Here is a 23,298-nt window from a genome sequence, read left to right as displayed (position 1 = left end):
AGTGTTAGAGTGAGGTTTCATAGTTATTTTTACTCAGAATCTGTCAGGACACAAAGCCATCCGTTTTAAAGTCCAGCATTCAAAATGAAGAGAGGAAGGTCTGACGAGGAGAAGTGATGATAGACTATATATCAGAAGGCACAACGTTTTTCACCCCGTGTTGCTGCTGGCGGCACAAATAACCGGCTGGAAACTACAGGATCCATTCAGAGCTAATGCTACTGTCAGAAAAAAGATGGACGAGGCTCTCAAACACACACAGGCTTAGATGTTGTGTACTGCGACTGCCATCAACAGTATCTCCAAAATGCAGCGTCTCATTTGTGTCAACTAATGGTTTCGTTTCTGCTGCTATCAGAATCCTTTTTCCTTATCATTTTAAAACGAGACCATTTACTCTGCAAACCTCTGTGCTACATAATCTTTACCATGTTGTATGTGATGTTTTGCAGTTATATCACAACATGAGTTAGGACTCTTGTATTGAAAGAAAACTATCAGCTTTACATTATCTTTATTGAATGCTGCTGTCATAACAAAGAAAACTTGAACAGGACTGGAATATTTGTCTCCAAGGACACCAGCACCTCCACTTTTATGAAAATACATGTGATAACAACGATATTTTACTTACAAAAGAAAGAAAATAAGATTAATTGATGGATAGGATCCAGCCCTATTTAGAGGAAATAACTGAAATACATTTATTTCGATTTACTTGCCGTGTTTCTTCATTCTCATGTCTTCTGTCTCGCAAGCTACCAACAAGTTTGGGAACAGATTTATACTTTTATTTTAGAAGGGAATGCAATAACATGGATTTTTGGGTTTAAATTCTGAAGATATTATGAGTTGCTGTGAAGCAATAAGCAAAGATGGAATTATTTGAGAGCAAACTTTACAACAAAGAAAGACCGTTTTAAGTATTTGCAAAATGTAAATGTGTATTTTATAATTCTGGGTGATACATTAAGAGTTTTTTCAGGTCTCTCCACATGTCTACATTCTCTGTCTATACCAATTTCGTCCTCTAGTTTCATCTCTTGTATTATCATCTGTTTCTGTTTTCTGTGTTTGCTTCACTAAGCAGTGACGATGTTTACTGTCGCTTCCACACGAGGTATTTCCATATGGTGGTCCCGTGGACACACAAACGTGCCGATGCAAACGGACACTCGTCACTTGTCATCCTCTCTGAACAGAGATGAATGCTTTTCCTCTCACCAGACTGTCTCCTGCATCTTTTCCCTTTCACAATGCAGTCATGTTCTCCAGAAAGACACAAAACAATGGAGAAGACAAAAGGAAACAGACTATGATGGACAGCTATTCCCTGACAACTGAAGAATTAAGGTTAAGAATTCATGCAGAGAATTGGTGGGCTGGTATAAACTAGTAGCACAGAATGTACGCATGCCCCCCCCCACACACACACACACACACTTCTAAAATGGTTACATGTTTTAACCAGCAGTAAAAACTTCATATATTATTATAAATACATGAAATAGAAGTCAGCAGATTAGTATGAACTATATTTGACCTTTTCTTCATCAAACATATCTTCAAACACAAACCTTGTGGAAGCTGCCATAGAAGATTTTCTCAATGGCTTTTCCTTCAAAGGTCACGGTTTGGAAATCCCCACTGTTGTCATAGTGGCTGAATGACAGAGTCTTTAAATAGTCTGTAGGAGGATACGGATGGTGGTAGTTAAGGAATTTTGGTTTGTAAAAACACTCAATGACACAAAAATCAACTTTACATTCTTTTACTACTCGTCTGCGTAAACAGAAAATCTAAATTCATCAATTCAAATAAGGGATTACTCTGAGACGGTTGATTGAATTTCATTTCCCCAGCTTCTCCTGGAGATCCCAATAGTTTACCTGTGACATCACTTATTCCAGTACAAACACTGTAGAAGCGCTGTGCTGTGGCGAACTCTGTTATCACCACCTTACCTTCAGCATCAGTCTGTTTTGGCTTTAGCGGTATCACTTAGAGGGTGTCCAGATGGGAATCTGCTCAGAACCTTTATATGTGCTACTTAGTATAATCAGGCCATTAGGGTCCTGATAAAGCCAGACATCATGAACATACCGTAGCTCTGTCGATACGTTGATGATTGTGTGATTTCAGCAGAGCTACAATTCTCTGGTCAAACTGTTGTTTGCTGTTTTTAATATGACTATTATTAGTTCCAGACTTTTATTATTATTTTATAATAAGATTTTTCACGTGTTATTTCTGCTTGCATCAGACTGAGAAGTCATGTGATGCGGTGCGATGTAGAACAATTAAAGAGACACTAAGGATTCAAACTTACTATCCAGGACCAGATCAACCAATGGCTGGTTGTCTTTGTTGCGGATTCCCCACAATGTGAAGGGTCCCGGTGGTGTCTCCAGAAGTAGGCGGAACATCATAGAAATGGTGTATTCAGAAGGTAAACCTACAGGGTGAATATACCTGAAGAAAAGTACAGGCAAATACAGAAGCAAATGGTGAGCTGATCTGTGCCCTAAGGGCATGCATTCCACTGGTGCATCATTTAAGAAAGCTCTTTGCAGCTTTCATGAATGATTTTTAAGTACTTCTGGCTGTTTGAGGCTGTTTTGATCACAGAGCCAAGAATTCTTTTAACCATCTGCCTCGGAGCACTTCGGGTCCGACTGATTTCAGCTTCATCTTTCTACATGCCTTGTCGTTGTCATTTTTCACGAACTGGACAACCACAGCTCAAAGCTGGCTGACAGTAAAATCAAAGAGACAGAAATCACAGGAAGACACTAAAAGACGAAATCAAAAGAGCCACTTATGCTTCAGTTGAATGTTTATATAACCCTAACCCTTAAATAAAACTAAAGTAAAGACAAATGCACTTCCAGCATATCTGAAACAGTTTTTTTTTTATTAAAACTCGCTTTACTCACATGGTGGGCTGTGACAGCCGGGCGTTACGGTGTAATCTGTATGAGGGAAAGCTGTTGAACGAACCGGGCTCCATAGAAACGCCAGATATTTTGCTGTACTGCTTCTCTAGCAGGCCAAACTTCTCCATCATACGAAAACCTGCAAGAGTCAAATCCCGACTACCATCATCTTCCTCACTTTAGCCTCTACGTAGGGGGGTTGATGCAGTGGGGCGTGACGGTTGCATAGGAAGTACTCCTGGCATTTGCACCTCTTACCTGCCACTGTGTCACCATTCACCACGACAGATGGACAAGCTAAAGGAAATAAAAAATGAGTCTGTGAGTTCATATGTAATATCTCAGCTATCTTCTCCTCAGTAATTCTAATTCTGGTCTCTTTGCCAACAAAAATAATTTATCCATTTCCTGTCTTTCCCATAAGATTATAATATATTCCCTCCTGGCGTCTTTCGGTCTTTCGATCACTCCGTTTTAAAATAAGTGTGTGATACTCACTGGCTGCGGCCGCCTCACAGACAAAAGTAATGAGCTGCTCTTCTATCTTCTTCACGTCATCCACATCATCCACGAAGAAGACATGCTTGGCGCTGGGCTTGCTGGCGATATTCACCAGCTCCGCATAGTCTGCCTCCGCAAAGCCGATGGCAAAGATGATGAATCCTGAAAATGGAATTCACCAGGAGAAGTTTTAAAAAGGTTTTAACATTGATAAGGATCAGGCAGTTCTGGGTTTCATACATATAACCTACCCTGTGTCAGCAAGAATGAATCACATGTGACACATCCAGGGTCAATAAATCACAATGCTAACAAACCGACAAGGAGAAAAGCACTCAGAGAGCGCAGACCTCCGCCAAGCAGCTCATTCCCCTCATAATTGGATTTACACCATCCACATGGTGATCTGGATCATCATCAAAAGGTTCTAAATTGTTCTTGGTATCTTTATACAACAACCATGAAAAGTAAAAGAGAATCAGAGTTGATTTTTGGATTTGTAATGTAGGGATTTTTGAATCCCTAAATGACGTTTTCAATGTTGAAATGTAATATACTTTTCCTAACATCATGGATCCTATCCAGATGAGATTGGGTGGTCAACCGAGATATTGAGGAACAGATGTTGAAGCTCATTGACTGCAATGTTACCAAAAATGTCAAAGTGATCCAGAATCCAGGATCTCCTTCTGGATCATCACAAAAATTTAGTTATCTGTTCCTAGTAACATTCCAAACATTTCCTGAAAATTCCATAAAGATCTGCGTGTTTTGAATTATTTTGCTAACAGACGGACAAATAAACAAACCAATGCCAGCGAAAACAATAATCAATGAGAATGCTCATTGATTATTGCTCAATGCTCACCATCCATCTGCATCTCTTTGAACACCTTGTTAACATCATCTTGTGAACGTCCATCAGTGAGAACAACCACGACGTCGGGGACGCCTCTCCTGTCTCCACCCTCTGCGGTGAAAATGGACTCTCTCACATGTTTAATGGCCTGACCTGAAAAAAGACACTTCATTAAAGAAACATTCCAGGACTTCTTATTTTATTCTGAATGCCAACTGAATAATTAAACATGTTGGAGACTAAGTATAGCATAGTAACATTTCAACAAAAACTAAAAACTAAATTCAGGCATGTGATGTATGATTGGGATCAGCTGTTTCTAAATTCTCAATCATTGGCTCGTTCACAGATAATTCTGCTCTCGTGTAAGATTTATTTTGTGTGTCGCAAGCAAGACATTTATTGTGCGAGTGGAATATAATATCTATCATGTCAAATTATAGAAATGATATGATTTGCTTGCGAGCATATTTTATTGCAGTTGGGATGCAACATTAATCTAACGGCATTAGTCACATCCCATTACAGGAGGACAGGGTGAAAGCTAAAACCTTTGCTTCTCACTCTCACATTGTTAAATACACATCCCTGACACAGCTCCTTGGGGCATTTCATAAAGGTGAATTAACTCGGATTTAATGTTCATGTGTGTTTAGTGACGGAGGACCAGACTTCTGGTTTCTGCTCGGGCTCTTTGAGAGCTCAACCAGCAGAGCCTCGTCTGACAACTCTCACTGCATAGCCATTTGCTATGACTGATCAATTCCATGATGGAAGTGCCTCTGCTTAAAATATAATAACTCAGTAACCATAGAATAAATAAATGTTACACACAATTGAACAGTGATTATCTTACTTAAAGGAAAAACATGACACAGAGTCCAAAATGTTGGAAAAGCGATTAAATGTTTCTCTACGTTTCCATAAAAAGTAAAATAATTTTCTTGCCGCTCTGTTTGGATATAATGAATCATTCTGTAGCAGGACTGACACTGCAAAAATTAACTGACCAGCAACACAGTTCAGTTCAGGAGGTAAATAAATAATTAAAACAAATTCATACTGCTGTGTGTACATTTTAAAAAGTCACCCTGCAGGCCAGCGGGTCACTCCGCTCTGTAAATAATCTATTTGTTTGCCCCCAAGCCCCAAAACAATTCAGTTTAAATCCAGTTCACGACCACATAAAGAAAGAAACCTCACAAAACAAAATCGTCGTGCAGAGACCTACGACTGTGTCGAAACTCTGGAGGGGAAATGTCCTCCAGAATATTCGTCTTTAGGACACAGACTCCAGAAAACATTGCCTTTTACCATAAACTGACTGCAGCGAGACAGACTTCACGATGTGAACTGATGCCAAGGCGACAGTCGGCTATTTGTCCTCCTGATCAAACAACACTGACAGCTCTGAGATGGTCGCTGTGCATGCCGAGGCTGCATGTCACTCACTGGCAACAAACAGAGCCATAAATCGGTTCATCCAGCTCCATCAGAAAAAACAGTCATGGAAATTCAGAACCGTTAGTCTTCAGTACCAAACAATTTGATGACTGTAAACATTGCACTGTGAATTGTAAAATGACATCATGCAGCTCTTAAAACTGTAAAGTCAAAATCTAAAAGCAAATTGACGATTAAAGGACTGATGTTTCATCAGAAATTTGTCTGCTTTTGGTTTTTAAAAAACTGAATATTTTAGTGCCAAAATACATTCCTGCTCCGTTATGAACTGTCCAGACCCCTCAGGTCGTCTGAGACAGGTCAGTCTTCAGAGTCAAAGCTTAAAATAAAAAAATCAGATTTCAGTTTTTGAAAGAAATTTGCTGCAACCTTGAAATCCTTTTAAATCAACACTAATTAAAACACAATTTAAATTCCATAAACTTAAACTTAATTTTATTCTAGCTAAATGCTTTTAATATTGTTCTATACCTTTTATATGTTGTCCCAATTTCATGTAAATTACATTAAATAACAATTAAATTAAATTGAATTGATTTACATGTTAATTTAAAGAAAAACACATTCTAAACCCATAATATTAACAATCATAATGAATCTGAAATCTAAGTCTGAAAACAGATTTTATATTCAGGAGTTTCCTTTATATTATAATATACAGGAAATAATGAGAATATCAAATATTTAAATGAGAGAAACTTTGGGCAGTGAGCATGTTACCTGTCAATAGACATTAGCAGTCAATCAAATCTATCTGGACAAGTTTTCTGAATTGTTAAAGATTCTCCCACAACAGAGCAGCTGAGGTAGTTTCAAAGTAAATATTTAAAGTGAATTTCAGATTGCATTTTGTGTCACTGGGATAATAATACTGAAAGCAGTCTGTTTTTTGCTCCCAGCTTTCTTCTGATGATGAGTGAATCTAAACTGACCAGCAGCGTCGCCTCAATGGCTTCCAATGATTACACAAACACACACACACACACACATAATGTCTATAATGGTGTCTATACAAACCAACGAACACACTGCCCTAAACACCACACACTCAGGCAGCCAATTTCCATTTAATGCCATTTCTTCCATCCTCTCCATAATTATTTGCATTAATAGTTCATTTTTAGCTCATCTGCTCATCTCAGCCTGACCTTTTTATAATTAAAATAGTCAAACACTGCCATTAATCCTCCGAACACCCTCTGTCCTTTCACACTTTCCTTACTCACTCTTCCTGTGTGTTGCCTGGTGCCAAGTATCTGCAAACTTTGCAGTAAAAAAACCAAAACATCTTTTGACGCAGTAAATGGTGCAGTAGATTGACCAATTACTGCCAGATCCCCTCCTCCTCCTCCTCCTCCTGTTTCCTTGTCACTCCGCTGTCACTGATCGCACATGATAGAGTGCTCGGCCTGTAAAGACTTGTGTTGTCAGACGTCTGCCAGTGATACATCTGTTTCTACATGAGGTGAGCAGCTATCCAGGCATGAAGTGAGAGACAGGTCGGAGCAAAGGAGAGCGCAGACGAGGCAGAGGAGGAGCTGGGTGGGTGCGTGGAAGATGGGGAGGACGGCTGAGAGGGACAAAATGTGGGAATGAAGCAAAACGAAAGGAAAGACAAGAGGGTGCAAAAATGGAAAACAAAACAGAAAGGTGTCAGCGGAAATTGGGTTCAAAATCCAATCATCAATCAACAATCCACCTCTTTGAATTCACCCCCCTGTGCAGTTTGCCAGTTTTCTGCCGAGCAATCAGAGAACATCTGTGTCCTTTTAGCATCCAGAACATTATAATAAGGAAAGACACCTTTTCTCCCTTTTCTTTGGACTCAGGTGAAATCAATTTAACTAGGAAGAGATGGTATTAAAGCATGTTTCTCTCTATATATGCACAACGCTGAGTGTAGAGGGATGAAGACTATCACAGCTGCAACTGTATTAAATCAGGATTCACCAAAGCACTCAGAGGCTCAGTAATAGTTCAATGAATAAATGCATAATCGATGAAATCCAAGAATATTAGCTTTTCCAACACCTAAATCATCCAGATGTTCTCCGCTCGAAGTTTATCAGATAGGAGGGGGAAAAAACACACTCGAAGGTTATCATTTATATTGTTTAGAAAATGGATATAGAGAAGATGGAAGAAGCTGGCTGCACAGCAGCTCTAGTGTTGATTGATAACAGTGGATAACTGGCAGCTTGTAGATCTGATCTAATGAGGAAATGCATTGTGGGTTGCTTCCTAAAATAAGACGCTTCAAAAATAAATTCTTCAGAACACAGAGTACATTTCAAAATTGTTTAAACTTTGAGTAGCTTTTCTGTGAAACCATAAACCATCAAACGCAGAGATTGAGCAGTTATATCCACACACAGGCTTCTGCCAGCATGAGAGGAGGCTGGCTCCTCTTCCTCCTCTTCCTCTGCTTTTGTGGGTATAACACGATTTCTGATCTGTTGTTGACCACACACACACACAGAGGATGGAAAATAAGAGAAAAAGAGAAGTAAAGACGGTAATTAATAAAGAGTTAAAAGAGGAGAAGGAAAGAATGATGTCAGCAAAGTCAGAGAGGAGAAGACACTAAGGAGCTTGGCAAGAGACTAGAGGAGACGAAAGAAATGAAAGAAAAGAAAGAGGAGTCAAAGGCGTGGGCGGAAGGGATAAGTGGAGATGATATCGCAGTCAGCACTGAAGCCCATCGGAAAGCTCAAGGACATAATTAGTCTGAATGCACAGAATCTAGGAGACTTATTGTCCTCTGAGCTATAAAGTCACATGAAGGAATGGAGGTCACTGACATTCACCTAAGCAGAATGATCAACCTGAATGCCTATTCACCAGTGTCATTAGTCAATTAGTCAGCTCATCTAAAGTTCATTCCTGACCATTGATAAGATTACTTACATCTAAGAATTCAGAGACTGTGAAAATTCTGCACAAACCGACCAAAGGTCCAAAATAAATAAATAGTTGGTCAACTACTCTTTCTAAAGTTAAGAAGTAAAATTTGAGTTTTAAACCAACGTAAATGATAAATGGAAATTGTTACGTCAATGATACAATAAAATGACAGAAAAATAGACAAACTATCTTTGGAGTTCAAAAAGATCCAAAAGGTCAGGGTTGAAGGTTTGTTAAACTGCATTTCATGTAATAGACTGCAGCACTTTCCAGACCTGTGTTTGTGTTTCCTCCTTTGTAAGTGATCTTCTGAATGGCTTTCAGCAGCTCTTCCTTGATGAAATAGGAATTCAGCTTGAACTCAATACGAGCATCACCACTGAACTGAATAACTGCCACCTGCAGATAGACACAGATGTGGTGTGAAATGATTCAACTCAAACCAAACAAAGTTTGCAATTTAATAATAAAAAATACAAAGTTGCCTTTTTTTCCACATAGAATAATAGTTTTTATATTAGGTAAAACTTTAAGGAACAGGAATACTACGTTATAATTAAAGTCTTAAGGTGAAAATGCATTGAAATCTGTATCAATACTGCCTCAAATTATGACCTAGGATTACAAATGATGACAATGATCCTTTAGGAACGCTATAGAGATTGTAATGTTCACTGTAGTATCTGCATGGTGCATTTTATATGAGTACATTCTAGTAGTCACATTGAAAGTTTATAATTTGATGTCTGAACCATCTAATCTTCATTCGTGCTTTCAGCGCAGCTCGACTTGGACCATCATTCTTGTTGAAAAGCTTTGGTTTCTGGCACAGAACACAGTCGCAGCAAATGAGCCGAGCAAACTGAAGGCGATTTAAAGTTCTGCCTCACTTTTCTGAGGCTGAGGCCAAAGAAGTTGTTCCACTACAAATCAATTACTGCCAACAGCAGGCGTGTTTGAACTAGAAATGAGCCGAGCCCACGAGTTAAAAAGGTTGAAAGGTAAACGCAATATCCCTCGTTTGTCTGTTATATCTCTAAATCCATTTCTGTGTGAAATGTAACAAGAGAAAAACTTTGAATATCCATTTATTTATTATCTTCTGAATGAAAGTAGATATTATAGATTATGTGATTGCAGCAGCTGAAGTGTTTTACAGAAAAATCTGCATCAGAGGGTCAGATAGAAACATGTCCCTGTATGGAATATGTAGCTGGTCACATGACTGACCTGGGTACCATCTGGTCCAATCTGATGCAATGATCCCACGGCGCTGTAAAGGAAGTGTTTGATTTTCATGAAGTTATCTTCGATGGACCAGGAACCATCGACGAGGAAGACCAAATCAGCCTTCGCCTTCTTACAAACTAGATGGACGGACAGAATAACGGCAGGAAACAAGATAGGAAATATAAATTAATTTTGGCCCCGTCTTCTCCTTTTCATGTTGTTCTCTACATCTTTCTCCGTCACAACTTCAGGTCTTCTCTCCCTGCATCCAAGGTTGTATCTTTTTCTTCGTATTTCATAATTCTGCATAATTTATGTCAGATGCTGAATAATGAGTGCACATTCCAATGCGTAATAAAAAGGCATTAACGACGGTGATTACAGTTACCATAAAAAGCAGTCAGAGCGTGGAGAAGATTACCTCTAACACTAGGTGAATGCTATGAGTGTGTGTGTGTGTGTGTGTGTGTGTGTGCTCTTTAATTGGATTGTTGTTTCCTACCTTCTTTACCAAGTGGGATGGTGGGAACGGGGTCATTGAAGTGGGGCTCGGTTGGAACGTGACTGGGTGCTGGCCCTGGACACACAGAGTAAAAAGACAAGGTCATTGATCATTTTTCATCAACAATAAGATGGCACAGACAGACAGCAAAAGCCTGGTAGTTTCCAAACCATCGTCTTTGCTTCATCGGCTCTGGAGTTCTGATCCTAAATCTTTCTGCTGACATTACCACCTAGATGCACAGCAGCTTTCCAGCTGCTGCGATTTCTTCGCTCAAATGTTCTACTTTTTGCCGACATCCCGCTTCCCTTTTCTGAGCTGGGGACAGCATTTTCCATCAGAGTCTGACCAGAGAATGTTTAGAGAGTTCAAAAGCCCCAGGTTAAGCTTTGCTCAGAGCCGAGGCAATTTACAGAAAGCAGTGGGATCCATCAAACCAGACTAGAGCGAGTAAATAACTCAAAAACATCTGTGGTTGCCCTCAGAGAAAAACACATACTCTTTATCTTACCTTATTTTAAGGCCAAATGAGTGAGTTGTTTTTTTTAAATAATCGTTATGTGAAGTTGAAGTGGCTGAATAACACGCTGGAGTACTTCGTGCTGCTCAGACAACCATCTAATTACGTTTGTTGATGTCTCCACTGCCTCGCTTACCTTATCAAAACGTACCTCTGAGATGAACAGCCAAACAATTAAAATCCAACACAGTTCACATGCCTTCATCAAGGGGCCAAGCAGATTTAATGGAAATAAATGACCTTTTACTGCATTAATCAATAAGAATGGCCCACCTCTTTTAACAGTTTAATTTGAAATGTTAATTGAAAAAAGGACAGAAAAAATAAGAGGGATGAGTGTGGCATGAAAAATAAGTGCATAAAGTCAGCAAAAGCCATGTTTGTAACTGTGTAAACTTACTGCTTCTTGAGGAACCTTGGTACCATGAACGTAACACATAAATATTTGTAACATACATGTCATGTCAGTGACGAAGACAGAGGGTCCCAACAGTTCCTGCATCTGGGTGTGAACGCTGATATGGTATTGGCTGCTGGGAGTGAGGTCATTAAAGCATTGTCGGGAAGCACCGCCTCCTAGGTTCACTTCCTGCTTCTGACCATCTGAAAGGAAAAGACAAAAAAAAGAAGCTGCTTAAACTGACTGAATTCAGGTTCACAGCGACAGCCTTTAAGTTCAATCACTCCTAGAGTTGGATATTAAGCAGCTTTATTGGAACAGTCAGGCAGGAAAGTGTTTGCACTACAGCACATTAAAGGTTAACTGATGAAACAGAAGCGGTAGACATGCTTAGGTTATCAAGAACATTGTATTACCGGTACGTAATATTAGAAATTGGGGCATGTATTATTTTCAGCGGGCGGCTCGGTGGCGCGGTGGTAAGCACTGTTGCCTCACAGCGAGATGGTTGCAGGTTCGTCTCCGGCTTGTGACCATTCTGTGAGGAGTTTGCATGTTCTCCCCGTGTCTGCGTGGGTTCTCTCCGGGTTCTCCGGCTTCCTCCCACCACCAAACACATGCAGCCTAGGCCGATTGGTGACACTAAATTGCCCGTAGGTGTGAGTGTGTGTGTGGCTGGTTGTCTGTCTCTGTGTTGCCCTGCGATGAACTGGCGGCTTGTCCAGGGTGTCCCCTGCCTCTCGCCCATTGACTGCTGGGATTGGCTCCAGCTTGGCCCGCGACCCGATAGCGGAATAAGCGGTTAGAAAATGAAATGAAAGAATTATTTTCAGCTTTCTTTAGGGAAGCAAAGCTTGCTGTCCAAACAGAAAGATAGCCTGACCAGACAACTGCATCAGGACATGACATCAGTTTGCTTCAGGTGACAAACAGCTAACATTCAAATTAGTGTTTGTTTTGAAATGCTTTAGATGGGCAGATACACAACTATTTGTCGATTTCAATAGTCTGATTGTGTTTCATAATGTGTCGCACATCTTGAAGAGAGATGAATTTTACCCTCCACATAAAACGCAGCCAGAGAACGCAGAGAGGAACTTCCCACAGAGATGGGACCAGTCCAGGTTTGCACAGTGGTTTTATTATTTTAGAGAGCTGGTTCGATGGCAGAGTAAAAAAAAAAACTTTAGCTCTAGGTTTTTATTTCGCCATCCTCTCTGTTTGTTTTATTTCTGATGCAGCGATGGGAGCGTCCTCAACATGGTTTCCTCCCATGTCATTTTGGGGACACACACACACACACACACACACACACATCAAGTAAATATATCTCCCTTTTTTTGTCATGTTAAAATAATACATCAAACATTTCTATTTCCTCGGAGGCTCTGAACTAAATTCAGATTATGCAGATATATCTAAACAACACACACGGAAGATACTCCCTGATTTGACGTTTGCTGTATTTGTGTCAAATAGTGTACAAGCGCTGTTTCTTTTGCTGAAGTGGGAACACTGAAATGTTGGGAAGAATCAAATGTCGGTCATTTCGACATGTTTCTAACCACATTTAAAATGTGCTATTTAGACCAAGAAGATTAAACACAGAGGGGGGAGAGATCAGTGAAGGTGTGTGGGGTGGGGTCTCACATCAAGAGTGAACTCACCTGTTTGATATTGTGAAGCGGAGATGGCAGTTTATAAACATGCACACAGTCACACAGAAGAAACTACTCACTGAGCGGTGATTGTATGGAGACTCTGTACATGGAGGCCTGTGGAAGAGGCTGCCATTGGACGCACATGCTGGTGGGGCGGACCTGGAAGGTCGACAAGCCAGAGATGCCGAGGAACACTGGAGATGACAGAGACAGACAGAAAGATGCATAGCATTCACCTCGTGTTCGAGGAAAGAAAGATGGCAGACCAGTCACAGTATTTTGAATCCACTGCATCCTGTAACACTCATACGAAACAAACCACACACCTAAACAGTTTATCTCTATGTTTGTTTATTAACCTTAAAAAGTATTTAAGCTATTTTCCCAGTATTTACAGGAATGGAATGCAAGCTATTAATGATGCATCACAATATTAATACGATTGGTTTCCAACAAACTGTTGCACATGCTCCGATCTTTTACCCCACCACTTGTGTGATAAGAACCCTTCACCACCCAGTTCCTTCATTTGGAGACCCTCAGACACCCACAGAGTGCTGTAGCTCCAGCTGTTATTATTAATATTATTGAACCTACTTTGAAATGTGCTCAGTTTGGTTGTTCAGAGGGTCAAATTGCTCCTCCATTTATATACAGTATGTCACTAAAACAATGACTCGCTGACAAAAGTGGGGACGTTCGAGAGTGCGCAGTCAGCAATAAGGTTCAGCTCACACTGAAGTGATACTTCATTACCACCAAGAGCTTTTTGGCATTCTGGTTTCCAGAAGATAAACAATGTGTGCACCATATGAATTTTAAATTGTAACAAGGTGTCTATACTGACAGTCCAATCATAACATCCCACTGGGAGGTTATTAAGAGAAGCGGTGAAGAGAAAACATCGTTCAGTCTTATTGTTTAACGGACCTGCAAAGAAACAATGAGGCATGAGGCAGCAAAATGCAAAACGCCAACAGCTAAATAAATATCTGAATCTTGTTTGTCAGTGAGACGTCAGCGCACCCACGAGCCTCTCTCTCTGTTGTTCTTTCCCTCTTGTCGAATTTGCTGATGGTTCAGATTAAATTTGGCTCCTGCAGCAGTAAATGGATATTTTATTCCAGGACCATATGGGCAGATAGATGCCCTTATTTAAATACTGGTGCATATGACAATCCGTCATTCTCTTAAATAATATGTGAAGATTCAAATATAAAGACTATCATACGCGCAGACATGCAGAATGCACACTTGGATTCACAACACTGACTCAACAAGCTACTTATCTGTACATGTGCACACGCCATAAGAGACTGTGCAACATGCATGCCTACGCTAGGGTTAGCAGGCGCTAGTGGTCCGACTGGCTCGAGTGCGCGACTGGTCATCGAAATTTGTTAAAAGCTTGCAGTGGTCAACAATGGGCTAGGCACCATATTTTATAGTTCTGTTTCATCATTGCGTTGTTTCAGAGAAAATACGTGTCTTAGAATACGTTTTGGTGGGATGGAGCAGACTTAAGTTGAAATATTTAAAATCTAAAAATGATCACAGAAAAAATAAAACTGGGACAGGGGGGCTGGGGGGCTGGGGGGGTAATAAAAAGATGGAGTGAAACACTTCTGACTTTCTGTAGAAACTGTAAAAAACAGGAACATTTATTTGGATTAAAATAGTCTCATTTCATTCAGTGGTTCTATTTTGTTCATTCCATTCATGGTATCAAGGCGTACTTTTTGTGCTCCCTTCTAGTATGCATAATTTATTGGTGCAAACGTGCCAGTTGGCTCCCATAGCAAGAACGCAATGAATGCAGTGTATCCAGGGAAATATGTTCCTGTGTCTCCTTCACTAGAATAACAAATGATGTATCCCGCTTAATAAATCACAGCTCCTCCACTGTAGAATACAAATATGGGTCATGAATTTAACTATGTCCAAGTGATGGGACAGTTTTTATGTCCCCTCACCAACATACATACAACAAAGTGCTCAAAAATCCAAATATCTAGCTGTCGGTGTATTTACATGGGGTTTATGAAGAGCAAGGTCTTGTTAAATCTGTTGATGTAGAAAGGACAGCCGCAGCACAGTGAAGCGGAGAACTATGGAGGAGAGTGGGTTCTGCATGGTAATGTAATCTATCGCCTCCCTTCTGAGAGTTTAACAGAAAGCAGCCATCACTCATCCAACAGGTGGATGATTAAAGGCAGTATGAAGAATAGCCCATCATCAGCACACATTACAACTTTATACATTTCCTTTATTTATTGATTAGTCAAATCTGTTAATCATACTGCGAGATCACTGCAGTAATGCATCAGTCAGCATCTTCCTCTCGAGTGAAGTCTTTCAGAAACAAAATGAATGTGTTTTTGTTGTGAAGCATAAAAGAAGCAAAAAGTGATTTTAATGAGAATGTTTTCCCCGATTTGGAGAGTCCCTGCCTGCCAAACAGGCAGGAAGCCCAAAAAAGGCAACAGTAGATTTCAAAGTAAGGGATGATTCTTTGTTTACAGTGCACATAAAATAAAATTAAAACAATAAGTCAAAATTAGATTTCTGTTTCCCTACAGTGACACATCACTACACTGAAAATACGGTAAGAAATGAGCACGGATACACATACAGCTGTCTTACTCATGCGTCTTTCTTTCTCTCTTTCTCGACAGATAAGCGACTCTTCTCTCTACTCCTTCTCCGGTGGTCTATTTGTCTTAGAGTTGAAAGCCTGTGCTATGTCTTATGGCACCTACTGACTACAAATCAGATTGTTCTCATAGACAGAATAGGGAATAATATCTTTCTTTCTGTCAGTTTATTGATGATAATCTCAATATTGATACCATCAACAATTGATTGTGTGTTCACCACTTCCCTCTCCTACAGTAGTCGAGTGTTGTGATGGCTGACTGTGCCAGTGATTGTGTCTGGAGTGATTTTTATGCTCTATTTAAATAACATTTGAGATTTTGTCTTCTTGAAAACCTAAGAAAGTTGTGTGAATAAACCATCATATTCATTATGGAACTTCAAGTGACGTGTGGGCGGTTTCTGCAGGCGTGGTCAAGATGCTTACATGTCTTGGCATTCACTTGAAGTGGTTCACTTTGTCCTGCAGGGTAGGAAGCTGTCAACTGAATACTGTACTCTGTCCCACTTAGTAGACTCAGGAGGAGTGCGGAGTTGACATCTTCATCCACCGTCTTCTCTTGAGGTGGACCTGGACCTTAGGAAGACAGGCCAGTTTGCATGAGCACAGGCAGGAAGCACAAAGGAAGGTGTGCGCAGTTACTTCATTTAAAATACATAAATTAAATACTGTCTTCTATAATTTTAACCTTATAACATCTATTGTAGCTCCTAAAATCAGATTAATGCAGCCTGTCTGCTTGAGTCTGAATCCTCGGGGACACAATAATTGTGTTTGGATGAATGAAAACAGATGTTGAAACTATAACAATTGTATTATTGCCAATTAGCACTGAGAGGCAGCAGAACAGAGAAAAACATTTTGGTATTTTAATAATGCTTTAAACCCACAAATAAATAAAAAAAAGAAAAGGTAATGTCCTATTTCAGTGGTGGATCATTAATTTATTCCTTGAAAGCTTCAAGAAAATCTAAACTATTAGGAAAGAAAAAACAACCTAAGAGAAGATTTATGTCTTTTTTTTCTTTCTACACGTTACATTTTACAAGCCATCATTAAAGCTTTATTAATGTAAGGATAAATGCATTCATCAGTGTGTGTGTGTATGTGTGTGTGTGCGTGTACCATAGATGGGCTGGTATGTTATCCTATAACCCGCTGTAGGAGCTTGTGGTGGATCCCAGCTGACCCCGATCTGGTTGTACCACTCCTCTGACACACGGAGGTTTTCAGGAGACAGCAGCGGCACTGTCAGGAGACAAATCAGCCAACAGAAGCACCGAGAGCTCAGTTCATTCACTAAAGGGAGACTTGTTGAAAGTCCGTGGGTCCTGTGGGTTTAGTTTGGGCCGATATACTGAAAATAATAACTATGGAGAATTTCAATAAAATCACAAAACTCTTTTCCCATAAATTAATAAATATTTCATTTACAACACAATCTAAAAAAACATGTCAGCTGCTTGTAGAAGAAGATGGGTCCTAATTTATATAGATGTAAAATAATCCACACTGCGTTACAGACCCTCACACAAAGGAGCAGCCGACATGCAGTCTCTAAAAAGATGGCATATTTCATCAGACATGTCAATTTTAAAGAGACAACGGTTACTGCTCATAAGAGGTAATTAGATGAAAAGTTTAGGAAAATCAATTAAAGCTGGGGAAAATAATTTAATTTCTCATTAATGAAGGGCGCTGATGTAATTATAAGCGGCCTTCATTAAGATAATTAAGAACGCTTCAGTATCTGTCGCCACATTCATTCGCATTCTCCTTCATGAATGAAATGAAAATGAAATGAATGTGAAGCCATTTCCATGAGCCTTCATGTTTGTCGGATGTGTTCTCCTAAGCCGGGAGTCACGTCTCCGAAGAATGGAACGTGAGAAACCAGAAGCTGAGTGCGTCAGCGTGAGCTTACATGTTGCTCCCAGGGCTGCCACGCTGATGCCGTCCTGTCCCCCCATGTACGTCGGTGTGACCGTCACTTCATACTGGGTGTCTGTCAACAAACCTTGAAGCACTGCTCTCCCCTGACCGGCTGGAACGAACACCTATAAGCATATTCAGGGATATATTTCAAGGACACATGGAGTTTTGCAGCAATGTTGACTTCTGCTGGTTCTGAACGAAACTGCACAAAGACAGACGAGACACAGGAGACTTGTCCTAACCTTAACCTTAATCTGGTTCGGCACATTTAATTTATCTCATCTTCAGCCTGACAATAAAATGCACTGATACTGATAATCAGATAAATGCTGTCCCTATGTGATGCACACAAAGGCCACACAGAACTTCATTGTCTGTTTTTACGTTTCTTAGTCAAGGAGTAGCTCTGATCCTCGGCCAAACGCAAGGCTACATGGATCAGTATGAGCGGGAGACAGAGAATCATGCATTCAGGTAAGGTCAGGTACAGACAGGAAGAACTGTCCACTCCACGGTGCTGAAACACTCAACCATCAAAGTGAGAAGGCACTGAAACACATTTGTATATACAGAAACAAACACACACTCTTCTCCTACGGAACTGTCTCTCACACACCTTCTATCCAAATACCAAACACTCTTATTGGTGTAACAGGAAATGACCCTTATCTATCAGCTGATGGACAGGTTCACGCCTCTCCTTTAGTTCAGCCATTGTTCTTTTGCCTCTTCTTTGTGTTGCTCTTTTCTTTGCTGCCCACTGTCTCTGCTCCCAGTGAGGTAAATGGCGACTGAAAAGATAATGGAATGTCTTCGGGGCTGGCCCAGCCCCTCCATCTTCTACAGCTCTGACACCAAGTTGGAAAATTAAAAACAGGAGGGGTGTGAGAAGGGAGTAAAGGGGTGGTGTCAGGAGGGGGGACAAGAGGGAAGGGAAAGGCAGAGATAGAGGGACCGATGGGAGGAAAAACAGTGGCCAAGTGTTCGTGCATCAGCAATCAGCTCTGACCTCACTGCAGAAAAAGGAGTCAAGAAGGGGAGGAGGAGCTAAAACTCTAATCAGTTTTTTGATTAGACCCAATGACCTGACACCGATTGCTTGCAGCCTCCTTCATTCTAGAAGGAGGCGTGAAATAACAAGGGTCTTACTGCAAAGCACCCCTCCAGTGATACCACAAATCTATAAGATAGGGATATAAAGCTGGAGTTGTACTGAATTATTTCTAAGTAACTTTTGCTCAGACAGTATGATTGAACTCACAGTCTCCTGCTGGTAGTCCCTCCCAAGACTCGCATATGAGATCCTGTAGCTCTGCACATGGGGGTCATCCAGCTCCCACGATGCCTCTAAGCTCTGGGTGGTCTCATCCCTCAGATGAAGGTTTCTCACACCCCGACGCACAACTGTGACATCACAGGCAACAGTTACTGCACAGCATATCTCCTAATTGGTTCAAATCCACAGCTTGAGAGATGCATTCTTCACACTTTTAATGTTACTGGGTAAACGTTGGTCAAAGTGCCGGTGGGCTGAGAGAACATGATAATGGCTCCTAGCAATGTGCTCACAGCTGGATAATAGCGTTGCAGTGAAATCAGGAGGGTTTATTTTCTTAGGAACACAGCTTGGGAGGCAGAAACATTGTTTTTTGGTGCGTTTGGTTTCATTCACCTTGATAATATTGAAAGAAGTACTTTTACGGTCTATGCAGTCCTGATGGAATGCAAATCAGGATGAGGGTTCCACATATAATGCAGCCTGACAAGGATCTCTTAAACGATTGAAGATGTAAGTGAAGTAGTGGCATTACTCTTTCTCGAAGCACAAGTGGAGAAACTGTTTCTGACTCGATTAGCCTTAGTCCACTATTCACACAACGCATAATCCCGGGCCTCTGGTTCGCCTCTGACATAATGATTTGCAGTCTCTGTCTGAAGCCAGCTTGGTAAACACGAGTTCAAAAGCACAAGTTAAAAAACACAAAAAGGTCTTGACAGTTTGAATCTTTTCTAAGCCGTCAGAAAATCTAGTTTAATCACCTTAAAACAAAATGACAGAGAAAGGTCAAAACGCTTCCAGGGCTGCGGTCGCACTCAGGCAATATTAGCACCAACAGTAAAGCTTCCCGCATTTCACAAGACTTTCTGGACAGAGCTTGAATCGTGAGTAAAATGGTGGCGGAACTGCAGCCCGCTTGGTCATACAAAGGTTTTAACATCATGAATAAATCAACTTCATCGCACATTTTAGTTATAATTCCAATCACATCCTTCTTTCTCAAGGCAGAAGACTTCATATTAATTTGCCATAAAGACAACAGTCCCTTAATAACCTGTCAACATGTGCAGTATTGATGCAAAGCTACACTAAAGCAATTAAGACACATCTTACCTGCGGGTGCCGGAGCAATTGTTGCCTCAGCCACTGGGAAAATACAGACAGCATTCATCAGATAATTGGGTAGAAACGCTCATAAACAACTCTTTATCAATAGTTAAGGTAATTAGACGGAAATTTATCATCAATATGCAGAGAATTTTTCCACAAGCTGTGACAAACAAATCAATGTAAATAAAACTCAAGCTCACCTCTGAGGTCTGAGGAGTGTTAGTTAGCTCTAATGGGACTTTCCTCACCTCTGGAAAAGCTTTTAGATTCTGCAATTTGCTTTGATTCGATTAATCAGGTTACGCAACTAAAATAACAGCTGGAAGTGTTGAATAAAACATTCTAGTATCACTTACATGTGGTCTCTATGACAGAAATGGTGTCGCTCTCGGATTCATCGTTGAATACGGCCGTCAGCAGAACTTCATACTCAGTCGATGGACTCAGACCAATCAGGATGTAACTGTTATCACTTCCACTCAACAACACCTACAGAACACAACCGCACACAAAAGTCAGAACCCGACATTCGTGTCTTTCCAAAAGTTTAACTCCTCAAAAATGTCGTTTTTGCAGTTGTCTGTTAATCTTAATAAAGTTGCACTTTCACGCGAAATTTGAATCTTTCTATAACGCTGCTTTATAATTTATATAAAGACTGCTAAAGACTACATTAAGAACTATACTGTATGCTGTGTTATAGCAGCATAGCCTGGATCAACACAAGTTTTTAACACTAAAGCAAATCAGACTGAGCATTTGTGGAGGAAGTGCATCTTTAATGCTTCATTTAATCCTTTCTTTGTAAATTTACTTCCATTTAGTCCATATATCAACAACGAATAGCCCCTTTTGGTATTTATTTTATTAACCAGTGCACTGCAAAAAAGAGTCAAAGTAAGAGGGCTGAAATAATAAATTCCAGAAAAGTAGCGAATAAGTTTTAAAACTTAACCCCATGTTTCCAGATCCACTATTGCAATATTGAGCCAGTTTAACTGTAACGTCATTGAGAACAGCAAACACTGTACCTCCGTCGTGTCCTAAGAATCCTACCTGTCTGGCACATGGACAACCCTTCCAAGGAAAATGTTGAATTATGCATCTCACAGTGTTCAGGAAATGTATAATAAATCTGCCTGTTAATCAAGGTTCTGTAGAATTGTTTTTATTTTTTTTAGTGTGATCCTGCAGACAAACAGTCCAATCAATCAATCAATCAATCACAGCTATTGACAACCAAAAACAGAAACGCTGCTTCCTGCTTTCTGCAAGGCAACAAGATCAACAGTAAAATAACTGTGATCAGAACTCCACGACAAAGATTTACTCTTCTCATGGGTCTCTGGATTTTCATAAATGTTTAATCTGGATAATCTCAGATTTTAATGCATAATCTTCCATCTCATCTATGATATAGTTACATGTAAAAGATAAAGCAATTGGTGGAGAATGTGATCTTTATGAATTATTATGCTATAAAAATCCCCAGGTTGAGATTTTCAACTATAATGCACCTCAGCAGCTATGCAAACGAACACACACACACACACACACACACACACACAGCCCTGAGGACTCTATCCCTGCTGCCCAGCTGCCTCTCGATCGTGGTAGTAAAAAAGGCAAACCATTATTTTCTACATTTATTCAGTCTTAATTTACACTCAGCCGTGTCAGGGCTTTTACTACTAGTATAGTAAAGCTTATCTGCAGTTCTATAAAATGCAGACTTCTATTTATGGGCACATGGAGTGGAACCGGCACGCATTGTGGCGATAAAGATAACAAGTGGAGTTCTGTCTGAATGAAAAACTCAGATACTATGCATGTTATCTATCTGTAGTAAATCCTGATTCTTGTTTCGTGTTGGTGAAGATGGTCTCCTGTCCCTTTCCACTTGGTGAAAGACAACCATTACGTGAAGTGCCATTTCGGTACTGACCTCCCTTGTGTCGCCACCTGTGAATGGAACCCAGGAGACTCTGTAGAGGCTGATGTCATTGGCTGTGTGATCCCAGCTGACCTGGAAGCTGTCTGTGCTGATATCACTGGAGCGCAGATTCAAAGGACCAGGAACCGGAGCTGGAGAGTGTTTACATTTTTGTTTTTAATCTAACTTAGTTTGTCTCATTTTCCTACAGACTCTTTGACATTGCAGTTCTACCAAGGCCTTCAAAAGGACATGCACATCACTGACCAGAGGAGGCTGGCTGGCAGCAGGTTCAAGGAAATGTGCCATGAAACATTAACACTTATTTTGACTGTTTGAAATGTTTTTTACAAACATTACTTTACTTTTAATTTTCGTTTAAATGCAGCTGCAAAGAGCTGAACATCCAGAATCGCACTGTGTCATTAACGTTTGACATTTAAATGCTATGTGCAGAAATGTCTGTACATAGCAGACATTTCTGCACATAGCATAGTTAATTTACATGAAGTGTTGACCCTTTACCTGAGCTTAAAGCAACACGACTATTGTTCAGCAGCATTTTGGTGTGAACTCCAATCATGTGGATTCCCTCCAGTGCCAACTCATCCACAAAAAAAACTTAAATCTGCTGACACAATGGTACGAGTTCACAGACCTCTAATTCTGAAACCTGCTTGCCAGGAGATAAATAAAAATCAACACAGCCATCAGGGTAATAGCTGCGTGGCAGAAATGCATTTCCTTTAGTTGACTCAGCACCAGAGACCACCGGTTTGTTTCTTAAAGGAATATATAAACCTATATAAAAAGGCGCTGGAGGGCATTTCTTTCTTGAGGTGTTATTATGAGTCAGTATTTATTTAAGAGGGTATTTTATAACAAGTAGAATGGAATAACGTTGAATTAAACAATATTAAAAAGAAAGAAACAACAGACCTTGATAACATTTACTTATTGAATTTAGGTTGCAGTAAATCTCAAACTGGCATTAAAAAGCAGCGGCTTCTTACTGGTGGTGAATCCGTCTGTGAGCGGCTCTGACTGGCCCTCCTCATACAGAGCAGAGATGGCCACTGAGTACTCTGTCAGAGATGTTAAATCGCTGAGGTCATAGGAGTTCATGGGACCCACCTCCACCTGCACACAGACGCACGCATGTCCATACAAAAAGAAGAGATTAGTGCCAGGCACATTTCCACTGTGAAGTACAGATTCCAAAAAATGCATGCGGAAGTGTGAGTTTATCCAACTTTTACACCACGCGCGGCGGCCTCCTCCTGAACCGTAATAACTCTTTATTTTCCGGTGCTCAATAGTTATTTTGAGGATGATGATTCTCAGAGATAGTTTGTCTCCTCTGCGCAAAGACATTCACAGATTTAAAATGCAGTCAAATATAATTAAA

The 23,298-nt window shown here is 40.3% G+C and overlaps 1 protein-coding gene across 1 annotated transcript in view; it reads right to left on the bottom strand.

The window, feature by feature from the left end:
* Nucleotides 1-23,298, bottom strand: part of col14a1a (collagen, type XIV, alpha 1a) — a 73,254-nt gene that overhangs the window by 20,899 nt on the left and 29,057 nt on the right. The window contains 18 exon segments of the mRNA XM_068758694.1: nt 1,578-1,687; nt 2,330-2,472; nt 2,937-3,075; nt 3,195-3,233; nt 3,435-3,599; nt 4,306-4,449; nt 8,940-9,063; nt 9,895-10,031; nt 10,397-10,471; nt 11,373-11,519; nt 13,055-13,171; nt 16,060-16,209; nt 16,759-16,881; nt 17,558-17,690; nt 18,830-18,996; nt 20,314-20,446; nt 21,903-22,042; nt 22,904-23,030. Coding sequence (XP_068614795.1) covers nt 1,578-1,687; nt 2,330-2,472; nt 2,937-3,075; nt 3,195-3,233; nt 3,435-3,599; nt 4,306-4,449; nt 8,940-9,063; nt 9,895-10,031; nt 10,397-10,471; nt 11,373-11,519; nt 13,055-13,171; nt 16,060-16,209; nt 16,759-16,881; nt 17,558-17,690; nt 18,830-18,996; nt 20,314-20,446; nt 21,903-22,042; nt 22,904-23,030 — 2,313 coding nt within the window.

Source organism: Brachionichthys hirsutus, chromosome 3 (genome assembly GCF_040956055.1).
Source record: "Brachionichthys hirsutus isolate HB-005 chromosome 3, CSIRO-AGI_Bhir_v1, whole genome shotgun sequence".
Lineage (NCBI taxonomy): Eukaryota > Metazoa > Chordata > Actinopteri > Lophiiformes > Brachionichthyidae > Brachionichthys > Brachionichthys hirsutus.
The sequence above is the reverse complement of the archived record's forward strand: the minus strand, read 5'-3'. Positions and strand labels throughout refer to the sequence as shown.